Source organism: Populus nigra, chromosome 6, assembly GCF_951802175.1.
Source record: "Populus nigra chromosome 6, ddPopNigr1.1, whole genome shotgun sequence".
Lineage (NCBI taxonomy): Eukaryota > Viridiplantae > Streptophyta > Magnoliopsida > Malpighiales > Salicaceae > Populus > Populus nigra.
Genome location: NC_084857.1, coordinates 20671328 through 20694056, shown reverse-complemented (window position 1 = coordinate 20694056; position 22729 = coordinate 20671328). Strand labels below are relative to the sequence as shown.

General features: G+C 34.1%; 2 protein-coding genes and 1 long non-coding RNA gene across 3 annotated transcripts in view; all 3 read right to left on the bottom strand.

Annotated features, from left to right (window-relative positions):
• Positions 1 to 22729, bottom strand: part of LOC133697332 (uncharacterized) — a 43979-nt gene that overhangs the window by 20723 nt on the left and 527 nt on the right. Inside the window, exons 2-3 of the mRNA XM_062119804.1 lie at positions 21749 to 22556; positions 13463 to 13619 (exon numbers count right to left, since the gene is read on the bottom strand). Coding sequence (XP_061975788.1) covers positions 13463 to 13619; positions 21749 to 22556 — 965 coding nt within the window. The remainder of the gene's footprint in view (positions 1 to 13462; positions 13620 to 21748; positions 22557 to 22729) is intronic.
• LOC133695877 (uncharacterized) lies at positions 9541 to 10000 on the bottom strand. Its single transcript, XM_062117845.1, has one exon. The coding sequence runs from the start codon at positions 9948 to 9950 to the stop codon at positions 9717 to 9719; it is 234 nt and encodes a 77-aa protein (XP_061973829.1). The 5' UTR covers positions 9951 to 10000; the 3' UTR covers positions 9541 to 9716.
• Positions 17814 to 18311, bottom strand: LOC133696773 (uncharacterized). The gene is made up of 3 exons (XR_009842743.1): positions 18187 to 18311; positions 17952 to 18090; positions 17814 to 17867 (listed from the first exon to the last, which is right to left on the bottom strand). It is a non-coding gene; the product is annotated as an uncharacterized LOC133696773 (long non-coding RNA).

Below are 22729 nucleotides of genomic sequence, written 5' to 3'. Positions count from 1 at the left end.
CAAAGGCCTAACAATGACAGGAAGTGTTAGTGATGAAAATAATACCAGAAAAAAAAGCAACCATAAAGAAAGGTAAAATTCTACCAAAAACAAAATCAAGATTCTATGAAAGAGAAACAGATCGTTTAGCACCTTGACAAATGCCACGCACATTCAAGAGCTTATTTCAGTAGCAGGTGACACAAAGCATCAGATGTGAGCACTAAAAAACAAAAACCTGACTTGGCTGCAACTGTGCATGAACACTATTCTACAATAGATCACTAGGTAAATAAGAAGATACTTTATGTTGAAATGTCCTCTTCTATCTAGAATGCTTTGAATAGGAGAAAGCAAAATTTGTATACTTCAGTGCTCTTCAGAAGAAGAAAACACAAAACATATATGTATACATGTGTATATGTAAATACATATAGGTGCTTGTCTACATACATATGTTTGTTAGTCAATCAAAACCAAGCTTATGGATGCTCAAACTCCAGCTTTGCAATTTATAACGAGCATGCTAAACACAAAGATTTAATCATGGACTGCCTAACAGACAAACAATCTGATAAAAGAAATCAACTTGAAGTTATTATTGAGCATATCAGCTACTTATACCTACAAGAATGACCCCTTGACCAATTTATCCCGAGAAATATAAGTGACCACACATTGAGTAAATTATATGCATTGAACGTACCCTTCTCCCTCATTCTTTTCTCTCTGTCATATTCAAATTTATCTCGAATTTGGCCAACCTTTTCCCATGTATCACCTGTTTCTCTCTGCCTGGATCTCCCAAAATCCAGGAAGGCATATATGTGATGGGTCATCGCAATTTCATGTTTACTCCAAGAAAGGCTGGGTGTCTTTCTGCCCAGATAAAGATGTGTTGATTATCACAGTTGGAGATCAAACACAGGTATTACAAAAATTGCTTAAAAAAAGCAGAATAATCACCCTAGGCTTTTTGTTCAGTACTACATCAATTTGTTTATCCTAAAACGATTCATAGTATATGATATCAAAAGCATCTATGCCCTCTTTACAACTGTGATAGTAATGATAAGGTATGTGTGGAAATTAAACTCAACATCATGAACATAAACATAAACAACCTCTAATCAAAAATTAATTCATGTACCTTAACTTATCAATATGTTCCCTTTATATCCAGTGACAGCTATTTTAGGTTATAGATCAAAAAATTTACGAACATCAAAAAATTTATGAACCGTAACCCTAAAAATTAAATTGGGGGTTTTGATAAATTTTCAATTACACATGCATAATTAGGTTATAGATCATGGTAAAAACATTTCATAAACCCCTATATTATCGAATTAATAGCCTAAAACAATTATTCAAAGTATTGAAAAAAAAAATTACCTGTGTTCTTGAGTTACAGGTGACCGAGATTGTTCTACAGGACAGAAAGAAACCTGGATTGGGAAAGTTAGGTGAAAAATTTTTAGTGCAAGTTAAATTGCAACAAACAAAAACAAAAACCCTTTAATTACTTACCTGAACTATTGAAGAAAACCGTTAAACACCCAACCCGTTTACAAGGAGATACCTTAAATCAACATGTTCGATGGTGATAATGATGGGTGTGGTTCGATTTTGTTCAGATGAAGGAGAAGAAGATGAAGAAAAGAAATTATGGGTGCTGAAGACGCGAAGAAGATGAAATGTTTGGGATAAAGGAAAATCACATTGATGAAGAGAGGGTGATTTTTCTACAGCTATGGATCGAGGTTGTTAGGGACGAAGGAGACTGGAAGAGTGGAAGATCATTAATTTTGGTTTTGTTCATTTCATTATCTCTGTTTGGCTTTCGGCGTGGGGGGAGATCGAGCACTGATGTATATTTACCAAAGCCAGCAAACACTCAACGGTTGAAATTTAATTCTTGTAAATGTAATCAACGGTGTTCGTAATTTTGGTTTTATATTAAAATTTAAATAATTATTTTTTTAATTAGCAACGGAAAATCCGTTGCTAAATTCAATGTAAATTATACAACGGATTATCCGTTGCTAAAATCCGTTGCTGACATTAAAAAAATAATATATATGCAATCCGTTGCAAATCCGTTACTGAATTTAGCAACGGAATTATCCGTTGCTAAATTCAAATGCTAATACCTCATTTTTTTAGTAGTGTCTCTAGCTAAGCTTATAGGTTCACTGTGGTCAAAATCAAAATCTTCAAAGAAAGATATAATTTTCACAACTTTTGATCATTGATTCTGTTGCTTTTTCTTTTTTATTATTCTCTATATGTTGTTAATTCCATCACATCTCAGAGAAACTATCCAAAGGCTTTACCAAGTATCATGACTTTTCCAAAATTCAATTAAGAAATATCGAATCATTCTGGATATGCATGCATGATTCACCATAATAATTATAGCATTCTTTGAAAATATAGGGAAGAAGGCTTTCGTTCCTTGCAAGAAGGGTACTGGATTTATGGTTAAGTTCTTCGAAAATAATTACAGCATTCACATTTTATGCAGTTTCTTTCTCTAATGAGAAAAATCTATACTTTTCCCTTCATCCCAAACATTTGTTACAGAGTTAGCTATGAGTCGATTGACGAGTTAAACATATTCTTTCCTTGTGGATGAAGTGTGAAGACTGAGAATGACCTTTTTGACTAAACCCACAAGATACTCCAAATTGGATCCTCAAGGACCCCTTTCCAAATCGAGCAGGACCAGGAAAAAAAAAAGTTCTTAATAATACCAATTTTTCATGGTATGAAAAATCTGCCCCAATGTTGTGTTGGTATCTTTAAGGTTCTAAATGCTTGAAATATTCTTGTCAATTAATGCGGTAGGCAAAGGTCTGGATTTAAGGTCCTGGCGGTGGCAAGGCAGGTAAGATATTGTTTGATGCTTTTTTACTTGAATATTATAGCCGGTTCATGCGAAAGAATATTTCATTGCATTTTCATTCAAAATTAGAATTAATTGCATATGACATAGAATTCGGATTAATCAAGAGTTCATGAATAAAGTGATAAGAATATATATAATTGAGAGATAAGAAAGGAATATATATTGGTACCTCCTTCTCTCTTGAACGGCTTTCATGCTTTGACAAATCCACTTGTATGCAATTGCTCAATGTATTCAACCTTGTCTAAGAAATTATACAAAATCACCTAAGCTACCATTCTTTTAAATGAAAGTTTTTTCAAACTTGTATACATCACCACTTTTCTATATTGAAGTTTTTTAATTACTAATATTGTTTCAGACAAATTGCTACAATGTTGTGAAATTTTAAGATAAATGCTTATTATTGTGTATTTTTTCTAGACTGTTTGGACATTTTTAATTTGGTTTGATTTGTATTATTGATTTTGAGGTGATTTGAGTATTTGTGGTGAATTATGAGTTTATTATTAGATTGTGATTTTTTTTTTTGACATTAAATATTGATGCATGAATTATGTATGGGTTTGTGTTAATTCCTTTGAATTAATACGTAGTTTGAACAAAGTTTGTGAAATTAATAAGATTCGTGTGGATTTTTGGTGTTGCTCGTTTCAACTTGATGAACGATATTTTGTTTTGAATTAATATCGTGGTTAAAATAGCCTTGATAAAAATAATTTATTTGTGTTTTACTAAATACTATCTTCGTTTATTTTCAAAATCTTTGGAAGATCATCTTGCAATTAATTTTGAGTTCCCCATATTTTCCAACCATCACGTATTTAATATTTGAAATCATGACTTACACACGAGACACTTCTTCGATGTTAAACGAATCGTTTTACCTATTACAAAAACAACAAAAAAATAATCTCTTCTTTTGAAAATACAATTTTATTTTAAATAACATATGACCAAGTCTCCAAAAAATAAAAATAAAAATCATATCTTGCTTAAAAAATAAAATACATGGTTTTTCTTAGTACCAAACTATAACATCCTCAAATTATAATGTCATAAAATCTCAAACATTTCTTTACGAATGTCAAGTATTGAATAATATGTCTAAGATTATGGATTTTTTTAAAAAAACAAGTTCGGCAGAGTTTCCTCTATTTTTGTTGGTATCAAGTTATCAATAACACTTCTATTATATGTCATTACAACTTCCATCTTGATCCAATCATCCTTGATCATATCCCATTCATCAATCAATCTCTCAAAACTTATACTTATCAATATATTCAAGTCTCATAATATCAATTACTAAGTCAACATAAAAGAATTACTAAAACAAATTGAAAGATAAACAATTTTATCACTAAAAAGTAATAAATGTTAACTAACTACATATATGCATTTAGACTAAATGGATAAAATATTAAGATTAAGATTCATATTGTCTTAAAACATATAATGTATTCTACTTCTTTATATTATAAACTTTTCTTAGCATTGTGGAAATGATTTAGCCATACTAACATCTATACATATATATAATACATCCATTACATACTACACATCTTCTATTTGATTTTTTCGACACGAAGGTAATACAATCATTACATACCACACATCTTTATATATGATTTTGACAACATAAAGGTTTTCAAAGAAAATAAAGATATAAATATTACATTCCACAATGATAATTCTTAAACAGAAAAATCCTACGTCTAATGATCTACATCACCTCGCGTACCTGTTTCAACAACAACCACATTAATTAATTTACTGAATATCTTAGTCATATATTAATTATTTTACTCTTAACCTCTGAAATTTAATACTTCTAACTTCATTCAATTAATTTATATAATCTTTTCAAAACTTAAATATCCAGCTAACTCATCTCGATTGATTGCCAATAATTCTAACACTTTCATATAATTACCCACAAATTTGCTTATCCTTCCTCAGTTACCAATAAATCCGGTAATTCTATCTGAATTACCCATCATCTGGCTAACCTCTTTTGTTAACCAATCAATCCGGTAATTCCATACGAATTCCCCCATATCCGATTAACCTCTTTGTTAACCAAAAAGCCCAGTAATTCTCATAATTACCCAAGGAATCTGGCTAATCCATTTTGGTTGCCAAAATCAATTCGATAATTCCATATGAATTACCGAGCATCCGGCTAACCTCTTTTGTTAGCCAAATAGTAATTCCTGTAATTTCACATAAATTACCAATAAATCTTATTCGTAATAATCACTTAATTTATTCATTTGCTTCATTCTTTTAACATCAATAAAATAGACAATATAGATATTTAAGGAAAACTTACAAATAAGGTGACGAATCACTTACCTTGTGCTCATGATGACCCAACTCCTTCTGTCTGATAACCAGTTCCAGATACAACTCCTGAATCAATCAAATATCATTATATCATTAGTCCATCAATATTTTTCTTACGTGCCGAAACGCAAAGCACATTTTTTTTAATTCATTCTGATAAAAATTCATTCTCAAACATAACATCATCATTTCACATACAACCACATATTTAAAAAAAAAAGTGACTTCTTTTCTTGCTTTATGTTCATAATTCCTCCATCAAATAATCCTTCTATTCTTTATGCCTTCACATCATATTATTTATTTTATCTAAACATATGTAAGAACTATATTCAAACACAATCTAAACATCTTGTCTTCATACTTTCTTTTTAACTAGTTCAATTCTCTTTTAAATTGAATTTACTTATTTTTCTCAACTTTAATGTTATTTCTTCATTTAGTCTTTCTTGCATATTTCAAATATCATGATTAAACAAAGTTTCCTAAACATTAACATCAAAACTCATTCCTCCACTTTTCCTTCATTTGGCCAAATGTCATCTTCTTTTTCCTCCCCCAAATTTTTCTTCATTTACTTGTTATTTCAACTTGTTTTCATGTTATTCCACTTCAACTTCATCATTTTTCCTTCCCTTCCTAATTCCCCCAAATTCCCATAAGAACCCTAAGTTCAAGAATCAAGGATTTAAGGGAAATTAAAGTAAAATTCCATGAAATTACTTCCTAACATAATCAAGTTAGCTTAAAAACATCTAAATCAAACATTAAATCCAAACTTCTCATACTTACCAATTGACTTTCCTCCAATTTCTCTTCTCTCCCAAGGTTAGCCAAATTCTCTCTCTCAATTCCTCCTTCCTTCACTTTATTCTTTCTTAGATTAGTGTTTTATAAGTTGGACTTTGTAAGTTTATAAGGTTATTCTCTCACTTTTCTTATTTTTTCCTTACTTTTCTCTCTTTCTCTCTATTTTTTTTTCTTTTTTTTTCTTTTCCTACTCTGCTTCTGCCCAGTCAGCAGCATATAAAAGGAAAGGAGAGTTGATTTGTTTTATTTTTTAATGGTAAATAATCATTTTACCCTTAATGAGTCCTTGCGCTTCTATTTGACGGTCCTTATTTTTTTTTAGCACTACCGAGCTCCGTTCATCCTAAAGTTTTAATCAAATTTTATTCAATATAGTTTAAGGTTCCTCGTAAAATTTCAGCTCAATCTGAGGATTGGATTGAAAATTACATCCAATAATGTAAAACTAGTCAAATTGTGATTTTTTGTCAAATTTCTGAATTTCTCCAACAATTCTGAAATTTTAACCTAAGCTAAGGCATCATATTAGAAGGCTCCACGCAATTTTTTAAAATTGTCTAACAACCAGATCAAGAGTTATGAAATTTTTTATTTTACATAAAACTAGTCAATTTATGATTTTTCGTCCAGAGGGTTTACATTCTCCCCTCCTAAAAAAAATTATGTCCTTGAAATGTAAATTCATACCTATGTAAGAAAATAATCTAGGATATTTCTTCTTCATTTCTGACTCTCTCTCCTAGGTTTCTTCTTCTATTTAAGAGTTTCTCCACAATACCTTTACTAACAACACCTTTTTATTAGATAATTCCTTTATACTTTGGTCCATAATTTGCATCGACTGTACCTCCATAGTTAAATCTTCCCATGCTTCCATCGAAATTTATGGCAAAATTCATTCAAGATCCAAGTCTGCTTTCTGCAGCATCGAAACATGAAACACATTATGTATCCTATCTAAATGTGGTGGCAGTAATATTCGATAGGCAACCGTCCCAATTCTTTCTATAATTTTATATGGCCCGATATACTTGGGTGCTAATTTGCCTTTCATTCCAAATCGAATCACATGCTTCCATGGTGCAACTTTTAAAAATACCATATCTCCAATTTGAAACTCTAGAGGTCTCCGTCAATTATGAGCACAACTGTTTTGCCGATCTTGAGCTTCTTTCATCCTTTACTTTGTCACCTTCACCTTATCAATCGTGATCTGCACCAGTTTAGGTCCTAATAATTTTCTTTCCCCAACTTCATCCCAACATACTATAGTTCGATATCACCTTCCATACAATGCTTCATATGGTTCCATGCCAATAGTAGTTTGATAACTATTATTATAAGTAAATTCTACTAATGGCAGGTGATCCTCTCATTAACCTCCAAATTCTAGAATACAAGCCGCAACAAATCTTCCAAAATTTGAATTGTCTTTTCAAATTGCCCATCAATCTATGGATGAAAAGTCGTTCTTAAATTCAATATGGTACCCAAAGCCCGTTGTATACTCGGCCATAACCTTGATGTAAACCAAGGATCCCTATCGAAAACTATAGAAATTGGTACACCATGTAATCTCACCACCTCTTTAATGTATAATTGAGCTAGTTATTCAACTGAATCCCCCATCTTCATAGGCAAAAACAAAGAAGGCTTTGTCAGTCTATCCACGATCACCTATATGGCATCAAGTCCTTTCCTGCTTCTTGGTAACCTAGATACAAAATTCATAGTGATATTCTCTCATTTCCATTCTAGAACTGGAAGAGATTGTAATTCTCCAGCCGGCTATTGATGCTCTACATTCACCTGCTGATATATGGCACACTTGGCCACATATTATGCTATCTCCCTTTTTATTTTTTGCCACCAATAACTCTCCCTCAAATCTCTATACATTTTCATGCTCCTTGAATGGATCGTCAATTTAGACTTATGAGCTTCTTTTAAGACTTCACTTTTAAAAACCTTATCATCAGGTAAACATACTCTGTTTCCCATAACTACGAGCCTCTATTTTGACACTTGAAATAAAGAGTCTTGGCCTACTTTTACATTGTTCATTTCTTTCATTACTTCAGGATCTTCACCTTGAGCTTTTCGAATCTTTTCTCTCATATCAGATTATAGCACTAACGTTGCCAGTAATATTCCTCCTGAAGTCATCCAAATTCACATTTAGCTCACTTAGCACTAGTAAACCACTAATAAAAACTTTATTCTTTCGACTCAGAGCATCTGCCACCACATTTGCTTTCCCCAGGTGATAGTCAATAATACAATTATAATCTTTGATTAGCTCCATCCATCTCCTATGTCGCATATTCAATTCTTTTTGTGACATCAAATATTTTACACTTTTGTGATCTGTAAAAATCTGCACTTGTACCCTTGTACAGATAATGTCTCCAGATCCTCAAAGCAAACACCACAGTTGCCAGCTCCAAATCATGTACCGGATAGTTTATCTCATGTGGTTTCAACTGTCTAGATGCATAAGCGATTACCCTTCCGTGCAGCATAAATACACAACCCAAACCCTTATTGGAAGCATCGCTATACGTAACAAATCCCTCTTCTCCTTGTGGTAAAGCCAATACTAGGGTTGAAGTTAGCCTGGATTTTAACTCTTGAAAACTTGTTTTACACACTTTTGACCATTCCAACTTAACTTCCTTTCGAGTTAATCGAGTCATTGGAGAGGCTATTGTTGAAAATCCTTCTATAAATCTTCTATAATATCCAGCTAAGCACAGAAAACTATGAATTTCAGTCACATTCGTAGGTCTTTCCCATTTCAATATTGTTTCTATCTTCTTCGGATCCACATATATACACTTCTTCAATATTACATGGCAAAAAAATACCACTTCATTTAGTATATTTACATGCATTTTGGGTTTAATAGCCAGTTTATTGATTTCATTAAAATTTGTCAATATTTCAAAAATCCATAAAAAATTTTAGTTCTTGAGAAATAATTGTCAATTGTTTGGTATAATTGTTGGACCTACAAGTATGCTGGTATTTAAATATCACGCGTTGACGAGAAAATTCTTAAAATTAATTTAAATATTCACCAATTTTAATGAAATTACTTACAAGAGGAATTTACCGATGGACTGTTTCCGTTTGTAAATCGGTCTGTAAAATTCATGCTGACGGAATGGTAGAGTAAATACCGATAACAAATTTCATCGATAAAACTGTTAAATGTAGCAGTGTTAAGAAGCTTGTCATCACTTGTGGTTTGCGGATCTGCTGGTTATATTCATACGTACGTACACTCATGCTTACAGTGCAACAATCAGAGACGCCTCCCACGGCTCATCATTGAGCTCTGTACAGTTCCAAACTTAGTCGGTGAAAGCACACCTTGAAGAGCTTCAAAGCATTTCAAGAGCATATTGTATCTTTCAATTCCATGCTAAGTAAGAGGTGATAATGAGGAAGTAAGAAAGATAATTATGACAATACATACAAATAGAAAATGATATATAAATCACAGAAAGTTTATTTGATGAAGTAAGAAGAAGCTCCTGACTCGAGTTCTAGCAACCTCTCCTCGTCTACGTTTAGCAGAGGGAGAATATCGTACAGGACTAAAGGTAACACAACTGGAGGAGGTTATGCATACAAGAAAGCTAAGTGATTAATCACTAGGTCTTTAAAATGGAACTGGTTTCCCCTTAGGATAATCGAGATAAACCCTCCCCTTGTAGCGTTGAGCTGCCTCGTTGCTGTCGATAACTTCTGTTGCAGGAACATAGTAATATGTGGGATGAGCATAGGGAACCTTCATAACTGGTGGCCGCCTCTTGGCCCGGCCGAAGTGCTCTTCAATGGCTGCAAAACCCTCCTGCCCAATCTTAACAAGACGATCAGCTGCCTGACGTGCCATGTTAACTACAATTAATCAACACACAAAGACAAGTAGCTGTTTATAGGTTTTGTTGGTCTTCTTGGTTTGGCTACTATGTAGGAGGCCAAGCCAAGCTTTATATAGAAAGGAAAGGTTTGGTTGACAACAGCTGTGAAATGAATAATGTTAGACAGTACTCCTTTTTGTAAATAAAAGCACCGAACATTTGTGTACGATAAAAGTAACCATTGCAGAGAGAAAAATCAATAGCTTTTCTTCGTCTTATCACTACTGACGATAAAAGCATCACAAAATGAAAAATAGATTATCATCAAAAGTTAATTAATATCATATTTAAACACAAAAAAAGTAAAAACTATTAGATTTGGATGTTTTCAATACTTAATAAACTTTTTATATAAGAAAATTTTACTGGTTTTTTTATCATCTGATCACCATCGAATGACAAAACCATCACCAAGAGTTTATTATTATCGATTTTGGATTGGAATTGAGTGTTCTAAATCCTTAGTAAACTGAAAAATAAGGGATGCAAACACTGCTCATTAACAACTGTTGTCAGCCAATCATGCAAACACTGCTATTGAAGGAATAATAGGGAATGGAATTTTGGTCAAAAAGTTGCCTCAGATTCTATTCTTTGACATAGACTAGGTAGCTAGAACTAGATGTTGTTGTTGATAATTGCAGGGTTCTTATGTGGTGGTTTGTTTTTAGGTGTTGAAGGTTGATTTCTAAGCAGCCTATGTGGTTAGTTCTAGCCAATGGTAAAGACCGGTCTAGTTCTCCACCATATCATTCATTCTTTTCCATTTTTTTGGCAAATCGAAGTAGGACTAAGAAGGGGATGATGTTTCAAGATTTGTAGGATTGGAATCTCAAGTTGACTAAGCTAAAGAAAAAGATTAAGGTTCTAGTTAAAGAGGGGTCTCTAAATTGAGATTTTAGGTTAACCGAGTTGAAAGCAATATTTTGGTTCTTGTTAAATGGGATCGTAGGATTGGGATCTCAAGTTGACCAAGCTAAAGAAAAAGACTATGGTTGTAGTTAAAGAGGGCTCTCTAAATTGAGATTTTAAATTAACCGAGTTGAAAGCAACATTTTGGTTTTGGTTAAACGGAATCGCTTAATTAAAGGGAGTCACTAGATTGAGATTTCAAGTTAACCAAACTGAAAGAAACATTTTGGTTCTAGTTAAATAGGATTGTCGGATTGGGATCTCAAGTTGATCGAGTTAAAGACAAAGACCAAGGTTTTAGTTAAAGGGGGTCTCTAGATTGAGATTTAAGGTTAACCAAGCTGAAGGTGACATTTTGGTTCTAATTAAAGGGAATAGCTAGATTAGGATCTCAAGTTAATTGACCTAAAGACAAAGATCAAGGTTCTGATTAAAGGGGATATGTAGATTGAGATTTTAGGTTAACCAAGCTGAAGGTGATATTTTGGTTTTAGTTAAAGGAAATCACTAGATTGGAATCTCAGGTTGATCGAGCTAAGGATAAAGACCAAGGTTTTGATTAAAGGAGGTCTCTAGATTGAGATTTCAGATTAACTAAGCTAAAGGCGACATTTTGGTTCTTATTAAAGATAATCATTGTATTGGGATTTCAGGTTGACCAACTTAACGACAAAGACCAAGGTTCTGGTTAAAGTGAATCGCCAGATTGGGATTTCAAGTTACTGAGCTACTTTTCATATTTTAGTTCTAGTTAAAGGAAATCACCAAATTGGGATCTCAGGTTGACTGAACTTTTGGCAATGATTTTGGTTTTGGATTAAGGAAATCACTAGATTGAGATTTCAAGATAACCAAGTTGTACATAGTTTGATCGTAGTTTTCGTTGATGGGGATTGCTACGAAACTAAAGTTTCAGGTCAACCGAATTAAAAGCTTTGAGAAGAACAGTTTATTAGCCAAGCACTTAACAATTCTTTGTTCCATAAGTATTGTAAAGAATGAGCATCTGTTGCTACATAATATTTTTACTCCATTTTAAAAGATTTTAAAAAACCCAAAAAAATATGTTTTTAATGTATTTGCGTCATTTTCAATATCTTTTTCAAAGAATTTAAAATACAAAAATCTATGTTCAACACATTCAATTGTTAATGTGCTTATTAAGTCAACATTGATATTGCTCTTTTTCAAAAAAATCAAAATACAAAAAAAAGAAAAATTTAATTGAACAAAGGGACCAAATGTGAAAAGAAAGAAGTTGAGGGATTAAATTATTTTTGGGTTAACTTGGTCACTAAGTTTGCTTGGAGACCAAGCAATTGAAAAAAACAAACTTGTTTTGCCTATAAATAGGTGGTTGCATTACACAAAAAAAAAGAGAGTTTTGGGGTAGAGAGCATTAGCAAAAACAAATAAGTGAATTAGTTAAAGAGGCTAACAAAAAATCACTAGAAACAAACCTTCTATCTCTAGAAAAAAAAAAGAAAAAAAAATTATGACCTCCACCCATTCCATCTTCCATACACTTATCATCTTCAATCTTCCCTTCACTTATCTCCTTCTTCCTCACGGTCCAAAAAAGAAACCCATTATACTGAAACCTAATAGCCAGCAAAGATTACCTTCTTACCTAAACCCGATGCCTTTTGTTCTTTCCTTTGGACCAGCACCAACCCAAACCTATCTCACTCCCCCAGCCTTTCTACCAATTAACTCTTGATTGATCCTTTCTAATGGAAGGGATGTATGTGTAATAAACTTACTGGCATTGCTTGGCGAAAACAAAGATATCGTTTTCGTTGTGGAGTCTAGCTTTGGAGTTAATTTCAACCAGACCATAGTGGGAATCTACTCTAATTTCTCTGTCAATGGTGTCATACCAATAACATTTGAATAAAAACACTCTATTATACTCGCTATGATATTGCAATTCAACGACCTCTTCTAATTTACCATAATAGTCAACTTCAAACTCATTACAAGTCGATCCCTTAACACAAACACCACTGTTATATGTCTTTCTTTCATGCTCGTATTCTTCGGTATAAAACACATATCCATTGACAAAATACTCATTGTAACACTTTACTTTTCTTTCAAGATCCAAGCTTAGTAAAGATAATGAAACACTACCAGTCCTTCTCACTTGATAAACCTTGTACATCAAGTACAACAATGAACAGTAAACAAGAATTCTATAACAAAATTAAGTACCATGATAGATAATGAGTTTTTGATAGTATTTACATGTGTTATGAACCACGTGGCAAATTGTTCATCTTATAGATTTGGGATTTGGTCAGGTAGGAGTTATTAGACAATAAATATTTTCAATGTTACCTACAAGGTTTTTAAAATTGTATGAGTTTGTGATATTACAATAGATAAATAGTCCATTTATAACAAAGTTTAAGTAGTATATATACTTACTGAATAAAAGGTCTCAATTCATCGCAGTTAAATAACATATAATTGTGTGCTTATTGGAACTCTATTTCAAACAAATATCTTCCCCTTATAATATTTTTAGGTATGGGTCATCCAAGATTGGAGAATATTGACACGTTCCCACTTGAAGGCACTTCACCATCATCATTATGTCGTGGAACGTGGTTGATTCTCGTTCTCAAATGAGGCTCGAAATAGTACAAGATAAATGTTGAGATCTCCTCAATAATATAAGCCTCACATATCGAAGCCTCAACATGCGCCTTGTTCTTAACCTTTTTCTTAAGATTAAACAAGTACCTGCATTGAATTAAACAAATATTTTCAATCAAGAAAAACAATGAAAATACATTAATAATTACATTGCATCTGTAATATCTAACCTCTCGAATAGATACATCCATCTATACTAGACTTGGCCTTCAACTTTTGCCTCGTACAGTAAATGTATGGGTAAATGGTCCATCGAGTCAAAAAATGATGGAGAAAATATCATCTCAAGTTTACATATTATCTCGATGATATTCGTTTCAAGCCTCTCAATGTGATGTGTGTGCAACTTGCTGACGCATATATCTCTAAAGAAATGATTGATCTGCATGAGTGCATCCCATATCCACTTTGACAATAAATCACGATAAGCTAATGGAATGAGTGTTTGCATGAACACATGGCAGTCATGGCTCTCTATTCCATACAATCTGCATTGCTGCAAATTAACCAACCTTGATATGTTCGAGGCATGTCCATCAGGAAAACACAGACTCTTAAGTCATTAGTAGACTAGTAGTTGTGTATTCTTCTCTAAGGCGAAGCTTGCTTTCGGCTTTGCAACTCGTGACCCATTAAAAACTAACTCCATATTTTGACAGTGATAAAATAACGGTATATCCATTCATTCTAGCCTTGATGTTGTCCTTTGTCTTTCCCTTCACGTCCATGACTGTGTTGAAAGTGTTTTTAAACATACTTTTTTTTATGTGCTTGACATCAAAGGTTATGGTGGAGGAGATTGGTCTTCCAATAAGAAAGCTCCTAGAAAATACTTCGCTTTACCCAGTTGTGGGTCAAACCAAAACCAAGAAACTTCTGCTTATCGGATTGGAAACCAAACACAATGTCATCGTACTCTGACACCACGTCACGCAATTCTTCACTAGAAAGACGCGAGGGTGCAACATCATTTTCAACGCTGCCAACAAAGAAATCCTTTTTGTTCTTTCTATACTTATGATCCGTTGGCAAGAAACACTGGTGGCAGTAAAGAAAAGACGCTTTACTTCTGCTTGTTAGCGTGAATGCCTTGTTGCTTTCCATGCAGCGTGGACATGCTAGTTTTTCATACGTGCTCCAACCAGAAACCATTTCATAAGCTGAAAAATCATTGATAGTAGACATCAAAGCTGCCCTCATAAGAAAATTATATTTTCTCAATACAGCATAAGTCAAAGCCCTAGAGGACCACAACTATGTTAACTCATCAATCAATGGTCGAAGACAAACATTTATATTCCAGCCCAGACTATCATAACCAGCCTCACTCAACCCATAATCCGACTTGATAGTGAACACATGTGCAACGACCGATTATTTACTGTGATTTGTGCAGCCATCCCATAATGGTTCATAAGAATCTTTCAACAAATCAAAAAACCTGGTCGCGTCTACATTAGGTTCTTCTTCTACAATTGAACATTGACTAGCATTACCTTGATTCATTCTCATTGCATCCATAACCATATTCCTGTAAGGATTACTATTGTCATTTACAACTCCATGCACATTGCTAGCACTAGAAGTTAACCCAACCATCCTTTCTATCATGCTCTTGTTACGAACAAATAATTCTTTGTGTGCATACCAACACAAGTAATCCTCCATGAACCCTTTGTGTAGAAGATACATCGTTACAACATCTGGATGCAAAAACTTTTTATTTTTACATCTTCTGTATGGACACCTAATACCGTCTCCACTAAAATTTATCGGAATAGATGTTGCGGAATTAATAAAACTCTGAACCCTATTAATCCATCATCCGCAATTCTTGGGGTGAATCTCGACACATTTATGAATGATCATCCATGACTTTTATCAAACCTTTATATAAAAATGATGATAACATGTGTTAATTAATTACGTTAAGTAAATAAATTTGCAAAAATATTGGTTTAGCTCAAGATTATCCAACTTACTTTCAAACTTCTCTTAAATATTCATTATCAATTATCTACGTCCATACAAATTTATACACATTAATTTACAGAAATTACAACTCGGCAATAAAATTGACAAAAATTAAAACGGACCCATCAAACAAGTCATTATTTATTTCATCACAACACACATAAGTCAATAATTCGACATAAATTTCAATAATTTACAAACAAATATAATTTTATAAAATCTAAAACAAACCATACCAAGTACAAAATTATAAATCCATACTATAAGTTTGTTTAAGAAAAATAATAAAACAAGTAAACACTAAAAAAACATTCAATATATTAACTATTACCGATGGAATTACCAACAGAATATTTATGTTTGTAAATCCATCGGCCATTTTGTCGGTGAAGTAAACACGTCACTGTATGAACATCCCGGTTTGAATCACTCTGTAATTCCATCGGTAACATCATCCACTATAACTTCCACGTCATTGGACTGCTTTGTTTTTTAAAATTCTTTATATTCTATCTGGGATTCCCTCGATATATACCGACGGAATGTTTATGTCGGTATATACCGACGGTTTTAGCGAGGGAAGTAATTTGGTCGGTAATTATCACCGCAAAATACCAACAGAAACAGTTTGTCGGCAATTCCGTTGGTTGAATTTCATGTAGTGATGCCTCAGATTCCTCAGGACTTGCCATGCATGATAGATCATTTTCTTTCAGGGATACCCTAAAGAGGATCAAAAGATTTCAGTCACTACAACATTATCCAGTTTTACCGACGGACCAATTTCGTCGGTGACAGTAATGAAATCCGTCGGTGAAAATAATACCGACGGACTCACCGACGTACCACGTCCGTCGGTAAAACGGTCGTCGGTAAATCCCATTTCCGTCGCTAATGCTGTCGCAAATAAAAAAAACCACCTACCGACGGAAACACCGACGGTTTACAGACGGATACGCCCGCGCCAAAAAAAAAGTTTCCCGCGGGAACATTACCGACGGAATAAATTCGTCGGTAATTTCAAGGGTAATTACCGACGGCATTACCGACGGCAAATCTGTCGGTAATTATGGCATGGCTGGTAATTTTGTTGCAACTCTCTGTGTAATACCGACGGATTATATCCATCGGTGATGCCGTCGGTAATGATGGCATGGATGGTAATTGTTCGGCAACTCTCTGTTAAATACCGATGGATAGTATCCGTCGGTATATCCGTCGGTAGTTATTTAAAATATATAAAAAAAATAATTTATTAATTGTAAAAAACCTTAATAAACAAATAGAAATGCATTAAACATTAATAATGTAAAAGTAATGTTAAATAATATTCATTACAAATTTAATGTGTTTAAAAAGCAAAATTAAACTAGAATAGCGGCGGAGCTGGAGGAGGAGGCGGAGGAGGAGGAGGAGGCTGGTTGTTCCCGGGACCATACGGCCAAAAAGAAGCTGCACAAGTATCGTCACCCATCTTTGATCTCATCTCCATGACTATTTGACGGAGCTCATCATAATTCGTCGAGAGTTGTTGATATTGTTGTTTCAACGCAATGAACTCCTCAGACTGGGTGTTCGATACTGATGGAGAGCTTCCAACAGTTGAGACACTACGAGTCGACCGCAAGTTGTCAGCCGTAGTGTTGGAGAGCCCGTAGACCCTATTTTTATCGGGTCCACCAGACGATCCCACCTCCATCCACAAATCTGGATCGAAATCTGGATGGGTCGACGGATTGTCCCCATATCTCTCCCTCAACCGGCTATTATAGGTCTCCTGAAAATTCCATCGGTAAAAAAATCATCAAATACAATTCAAGATGCAATTCAAGAAAATAATAACTTACAAAATAAAATGAATGAACGAACATACCACGAAGTGCTGAGCACGGTTGTCCACGAACTGCTGCACCCCCTTTTGGCGGTCTTGACTCCGCACATGCGTCTCTAGAAACAGCTCCATTGGACTCGGTTCACGTCCAAGAGACGCAGCCTGTAAGGAAAAAATAGGTTGAAAAAATATGTCGTGAGAACCGCTCTGAGGTCACGTGCTCAATATATGTCGTCCATATTTCCCCCGAGATGAATGGCGGTTTGAATTCCTGCCAAACCGCCACCTCATTCCATCCTTCAAGACCATTATCCCTCGCATGTGTTTTTGATTTTTTTTGGGTGTCATACCAAAAATCACGCAACCTACTTCCATAGTAACAAATTAGAATTTAAAACATAAAATTATAAAACAAAAATAAATATTATTTTCGATGTTACCTAGTTGCCGCATGATTCTCCCATACCCTCCTCACAACATTGTTGTCCGCCCTATCCCACTCAAATTTGTTCTGTGTATATAAATAATTCATATAAAATAAAAATAGTACAAGATATAAAATTATAAAAATTATTTATTAAAAATTAACACCGACCTGAAATCGCTTAAACCATGCATCGATATTAGGTTTCCACTCAGGATGTTTGGAAACCTGGCTCCATTGAAACAATGGAATCTCCATCGACGATTTAAACGCCAATGTTATAGTCCTTGCAGCCTCAATGTTTGTGAACCTGAAATTAAATAAAAGTAGTAATTAATATTAATTAGTTGTTCATAAATTATGTTATAAGTATATAAAAAAAAAACTAAAACCTAAACAAACTTACATTGAGAGGTCATCCTTCCATTGTGCCTGGTACTTGCGGGTGAATTGACCCCGCTGTGAAGGCACACCGCTTCTGCGCTGTGAAACCGCGCTAGAAGAGGCAGCATCACAAGTTGGCGTAGATTCCTCGCTGTGATCAGCACCTAAGGATACATCCTCCTCGCTGCTAGAAGAACTAGCTGCAATCGTCTTCTGACGACGCGCTGTAGATTTCATTCTACGCATCTACACAAATGTATACGAATAATTACATAATTAACTTCGATTATTTAAAAAAAAAATCGACAGAGTCTCCCCTGTACTGGGGGGTCCCAAGTTGTCGACAAAATCATATTACACTTCCAATTTTATTTCACATCCCGATCCAATCATCCTGGATCTCAACCCAACTCATCATCATCAGCACAACATTTTATTCAATAACATCATATAGAATTACAACTATGAACATTCATTGTTAAATTGGTACTAACATTAGATTTAAGTCATACAAATATCCTAAATTAAGATAAACTAATTAAATGCAATTCTATATATATAAATTAACATTTTTAAAATAAATCAACAATAACAATTATATTTATAAATTAACATTTTTAACATAAATTCAACAATAACAATTATAGCAATACAAACAATAATATCCTAAATTAAGATAAACTAATTAAATGCAATTCTATATATATAAATTAACATTTTTAAAATAAATCAACAATAACAATTATATTTATAAATTAACATTTTTAACATAAATTCAACAATAACAATTATAGCAATACAAACAATAATATCCTAAATTAAGATAAACTAATTAAATGCAATTCTATATATATAAATTAACATTTTTAAAATAAATCAACAATAACAATTATATATATAAATTAACATTTTTAACATAAAATTCAACAATAACAATTATAGCAATACAAACAATAATATCAAAACTAAAAAACTAAAATTAATAAATAAAATTAAAAAACTAAAAAACTAAAAAACACTACACAACACACAACATAAACACAAAACAAACAATACACAAAACTAAAAAACATTATATCAATTCAAAATAAATTTGGGAATAAAAAATGCTTACCTTAATAATGTGTTGAATTTAAGATTTTATCTACAAACAATATACAAAACAAAGAACACCAAAAAAAATAATCATAATTAAAATAAAAAAATAAAAAGATAAAGAAAAAAAAATACATACCTTTTAAAACTACCACCAAAACAATAAAATCCTTCTAAAAGCTAAATATAAATGAGAGAAGAAGAGCAAGGGAGAAGAGAAAGGGAGAAGAGGAGAAGAGGAGAAGAGAAAGGGAGAAGAGGAGAAAATGAACAAAGTGGGGGGGATGGGCGGTATATAAAGCAATATTTCCGACGGAATTTCCGACGGAAATTAATTGCTGTCGGTGCAATTAATTTCCGTCGGAAATTAATTGAAATTCACACCAAAAAGTTTGGAAATCCCGCCAAACTTTTCGATCCGTCGGCAAATCCGTCGGAAATTCCTTCGGTACGGGTGCAGACGGACACGTGTCACACATGCGTGATCCGTCGGTACTGGACGTCGGAAAGTCCGTCGGTAATCGTGCAGACGGACACGTGTCAGACATGGGACAACCCGTCGGTGATTCCGTCGGTATTGGACGTCGGAAATGCCGTCGGAAATCCTCGGTGAATGTGGCAAAATCCTGTAATTTGTTTTGCAACTCTCTGTGAAATACCGACGGTTTATATTCCGTCGGTAAATCCGTCGGTGAATGTGGCAAAATCCTGTAATTTGTTTTGCAACTCTCTGTGAAATACCGACGGTTTATATTCCGTCGGTAAATCCGTCGGTGAAAAGGTAAATTTTTCTTATTTTTTTAATGTAACCCTCTCAAAAAATCTTGAATTGCAATCTTACAACACACACAACACAATAACAAAGGCTGACCCTTAAAGAAGAATAAATATTTCATGTTTCAAATTATTACATTATAAAAATAAGGCTTTATAACATGTTTAGTTAGTCGGAATTTTCATCTTCGTCCTCTATTGAATTGTTATCATCAGCTTCATCGCACTCTTCAATTTCGTTATAATCTTCTTCAACAACATTCTTTTTTCCACTAGTAGAGCTCAGAACAACATTCAACTCCTCTGCGTTAACATCAACAAGACTATCGTTGAAAACACGAAAATTCAAATTTTCTTCTAAGTCAATCGACGGAGCAACTCGGTATGGTTCAACCAACTCACTAGCTTGAAAGACTTCATCTATCACACTTGTGTCTTCGTTCTCATCCTGAACAACCTCGACACGACCCTTGGGTTTTGTTTTTAAAACGGATAACCAATCAACTCTTGATCGGTCCTTTCTAAAGGAAGGGGTGTATGTGTAATAAACTTGTTGGCATTGCTTTGCGAAAACAAAGACGTCGTTTACGTTGCGGTGTCTAGCTTTTGAATTGATTTCAACGAGACCATAGTGAGGATCTACTCTGATTCCTCTGTCAGTTGTGTCATACCAATAGCATTTGAATAAAAACACTCTATTTTGCTTGCTATGATATTGCAATTCAATGACCTCTTCCAATCTACCGTAGTAGTCAACTTCAAACTCACTAGAAGTCGATCCCTTAATACAAACACCGATGTTGTATGTCTTTCTTCCATGCCCGTATTCTTCAGTATGAAAGACATATCCATTGACAAAATATCCATTATAGCACTTGACTTTTCTTTCAGGGCCCAAACATAGTAAAGACAGTGAAATAGCAGCACTACCTCCCATTTGATAAACCTAGCTTGTAAATTAAATACAACAATAATCAATAAACGGATATTATGTAACATTGACTACAATTAATTACATTGCAAGAGATAATGAGTTTGTGATAGGACTTACATGTGTTCTAAACCATGTGGCAAATTGTTCATCTTGTAATTGAAAGATCTGGGATTCGGTCAGCTGTGAGTTATTGGACAGTAAGTATCGTCGATGTTGCCTGCAAGGTTGTTCCAAAGTATATGAGTGTATGGTATCACAAAACATAAATAGTACACTCTTGACAAAGTTTAAGTCGAACATCCACTTACTTAATAAAAGGTCTAAGCTCATCACAGTTAAATAGGACATAATTGTGTGCTTGTCTGAACTCTATTTCAGACAAATATCTTCCCCTCACGGCATTTTTAGGTGTGGGTCGTCCAGGATTGGAGAATATTGACAAGTTCCCACTTGAATGCACTTCACCACCATCATCATGTCGTGGAACACGGTTTATCCTCGTTCTCAAATGAGGTTCAAAATAGTATGAGATAAATGTTGAGATCTCCTCAACAATATACGCCTCACATATCGACGCCTCAACATGCGCCTTGTTCTTAACCTTTTTTTTAAGATTGAACAAGTATCTGCATATATATATATATATATATATATATATATATATATTAATAAAAAATTATCAATTAAAAACATTAAAATAAAAATAAAAACATTTAATTATAAATGTCATAGCAACTGTAATATCTAACCTCTCGAATGGATACATCCATCTGTACTGGACCGGTCCTCCAACTTTTACCTCAAACGGTAAATGTACGGGTAGATGCTCCATTGAGTCAAAAAATGATGGAGGGAATATCATCTCAAGTTTGCATATTGTCTCGACGATATTCTTTTCAAGCCTTTCAATGTGATCAACATTCAACTTGCTGGAGCATATGTCTCTGAAGAAATGACTAATCTCCGTTAGTGCATCCCATATCCCCTTTGGCAACAAATCACGAAAAGCTAATGGGATGAGTGTTTGCATAAACACATGGCAGTCATGACTCTTCATTCCATATAATCTGCATTCCTCCGTATTAACCAGCCTTGATATGTTCGAGGCATGTCCATCGGGGAAACGCAGACTCTTAAGCCATTTGTAGACTAGTAGTTGTGCGATTTTCTCTAGCACGAAGCTTGTTCTTGGTTTTGTGACCCGTGACCCATCACAAACCAACTCCATATTTTTACGGTTACAGAACAACGCTACATCCAATCTAGCCTTGATGTTGTCCTTTGTCTTCCCCTTCACATCCATGACGGTGTTGAAAATGTTCTCAAACACGTTCTTTTCAATGTGCATGACGTCAAGGTTATGGCGGAGAAGATTGGTCTTCCAATAAGGAAGCTCCCAAAATATACTTCGCTTCACCCAATTATGGGTCAAACCAAAACCAGGAAACTTCTGCTTACCTGATTGGAGACCAAACACAATTTCACCGTACTCTGACACAACATCAAACAATTCTTCACCGGCAAGACGCGGGGGTGCAACATCATTTTCAACTCTGCCAACAAAGAAATCCTTTCTGTTCTTTCTGTACCTGTGGTTATGTGGCAAGAAACGACGGTGACAGTCAAAAAAAGAAGCTTTACCCCCGTTTGTTAGCGTGAATGCCTTGTTGTTCTCCATACAATATGGACATGCTAGCTTTCCATGCGTGCTCCAACCAGAAACCATTCCATAAGCTGGGAAATCATTGATAGTCCACATCAA

Bases quoted from the DNA above. Each gene is read 5' to 3' on its own strand.
- LOC133695877 (XM_062117845.1), bottom strand. From the start codon at position 9,950: ATGGCACGTCAGGCAGCTGATCGTCTTGTTAAGATTGGGCAGGAGGGT.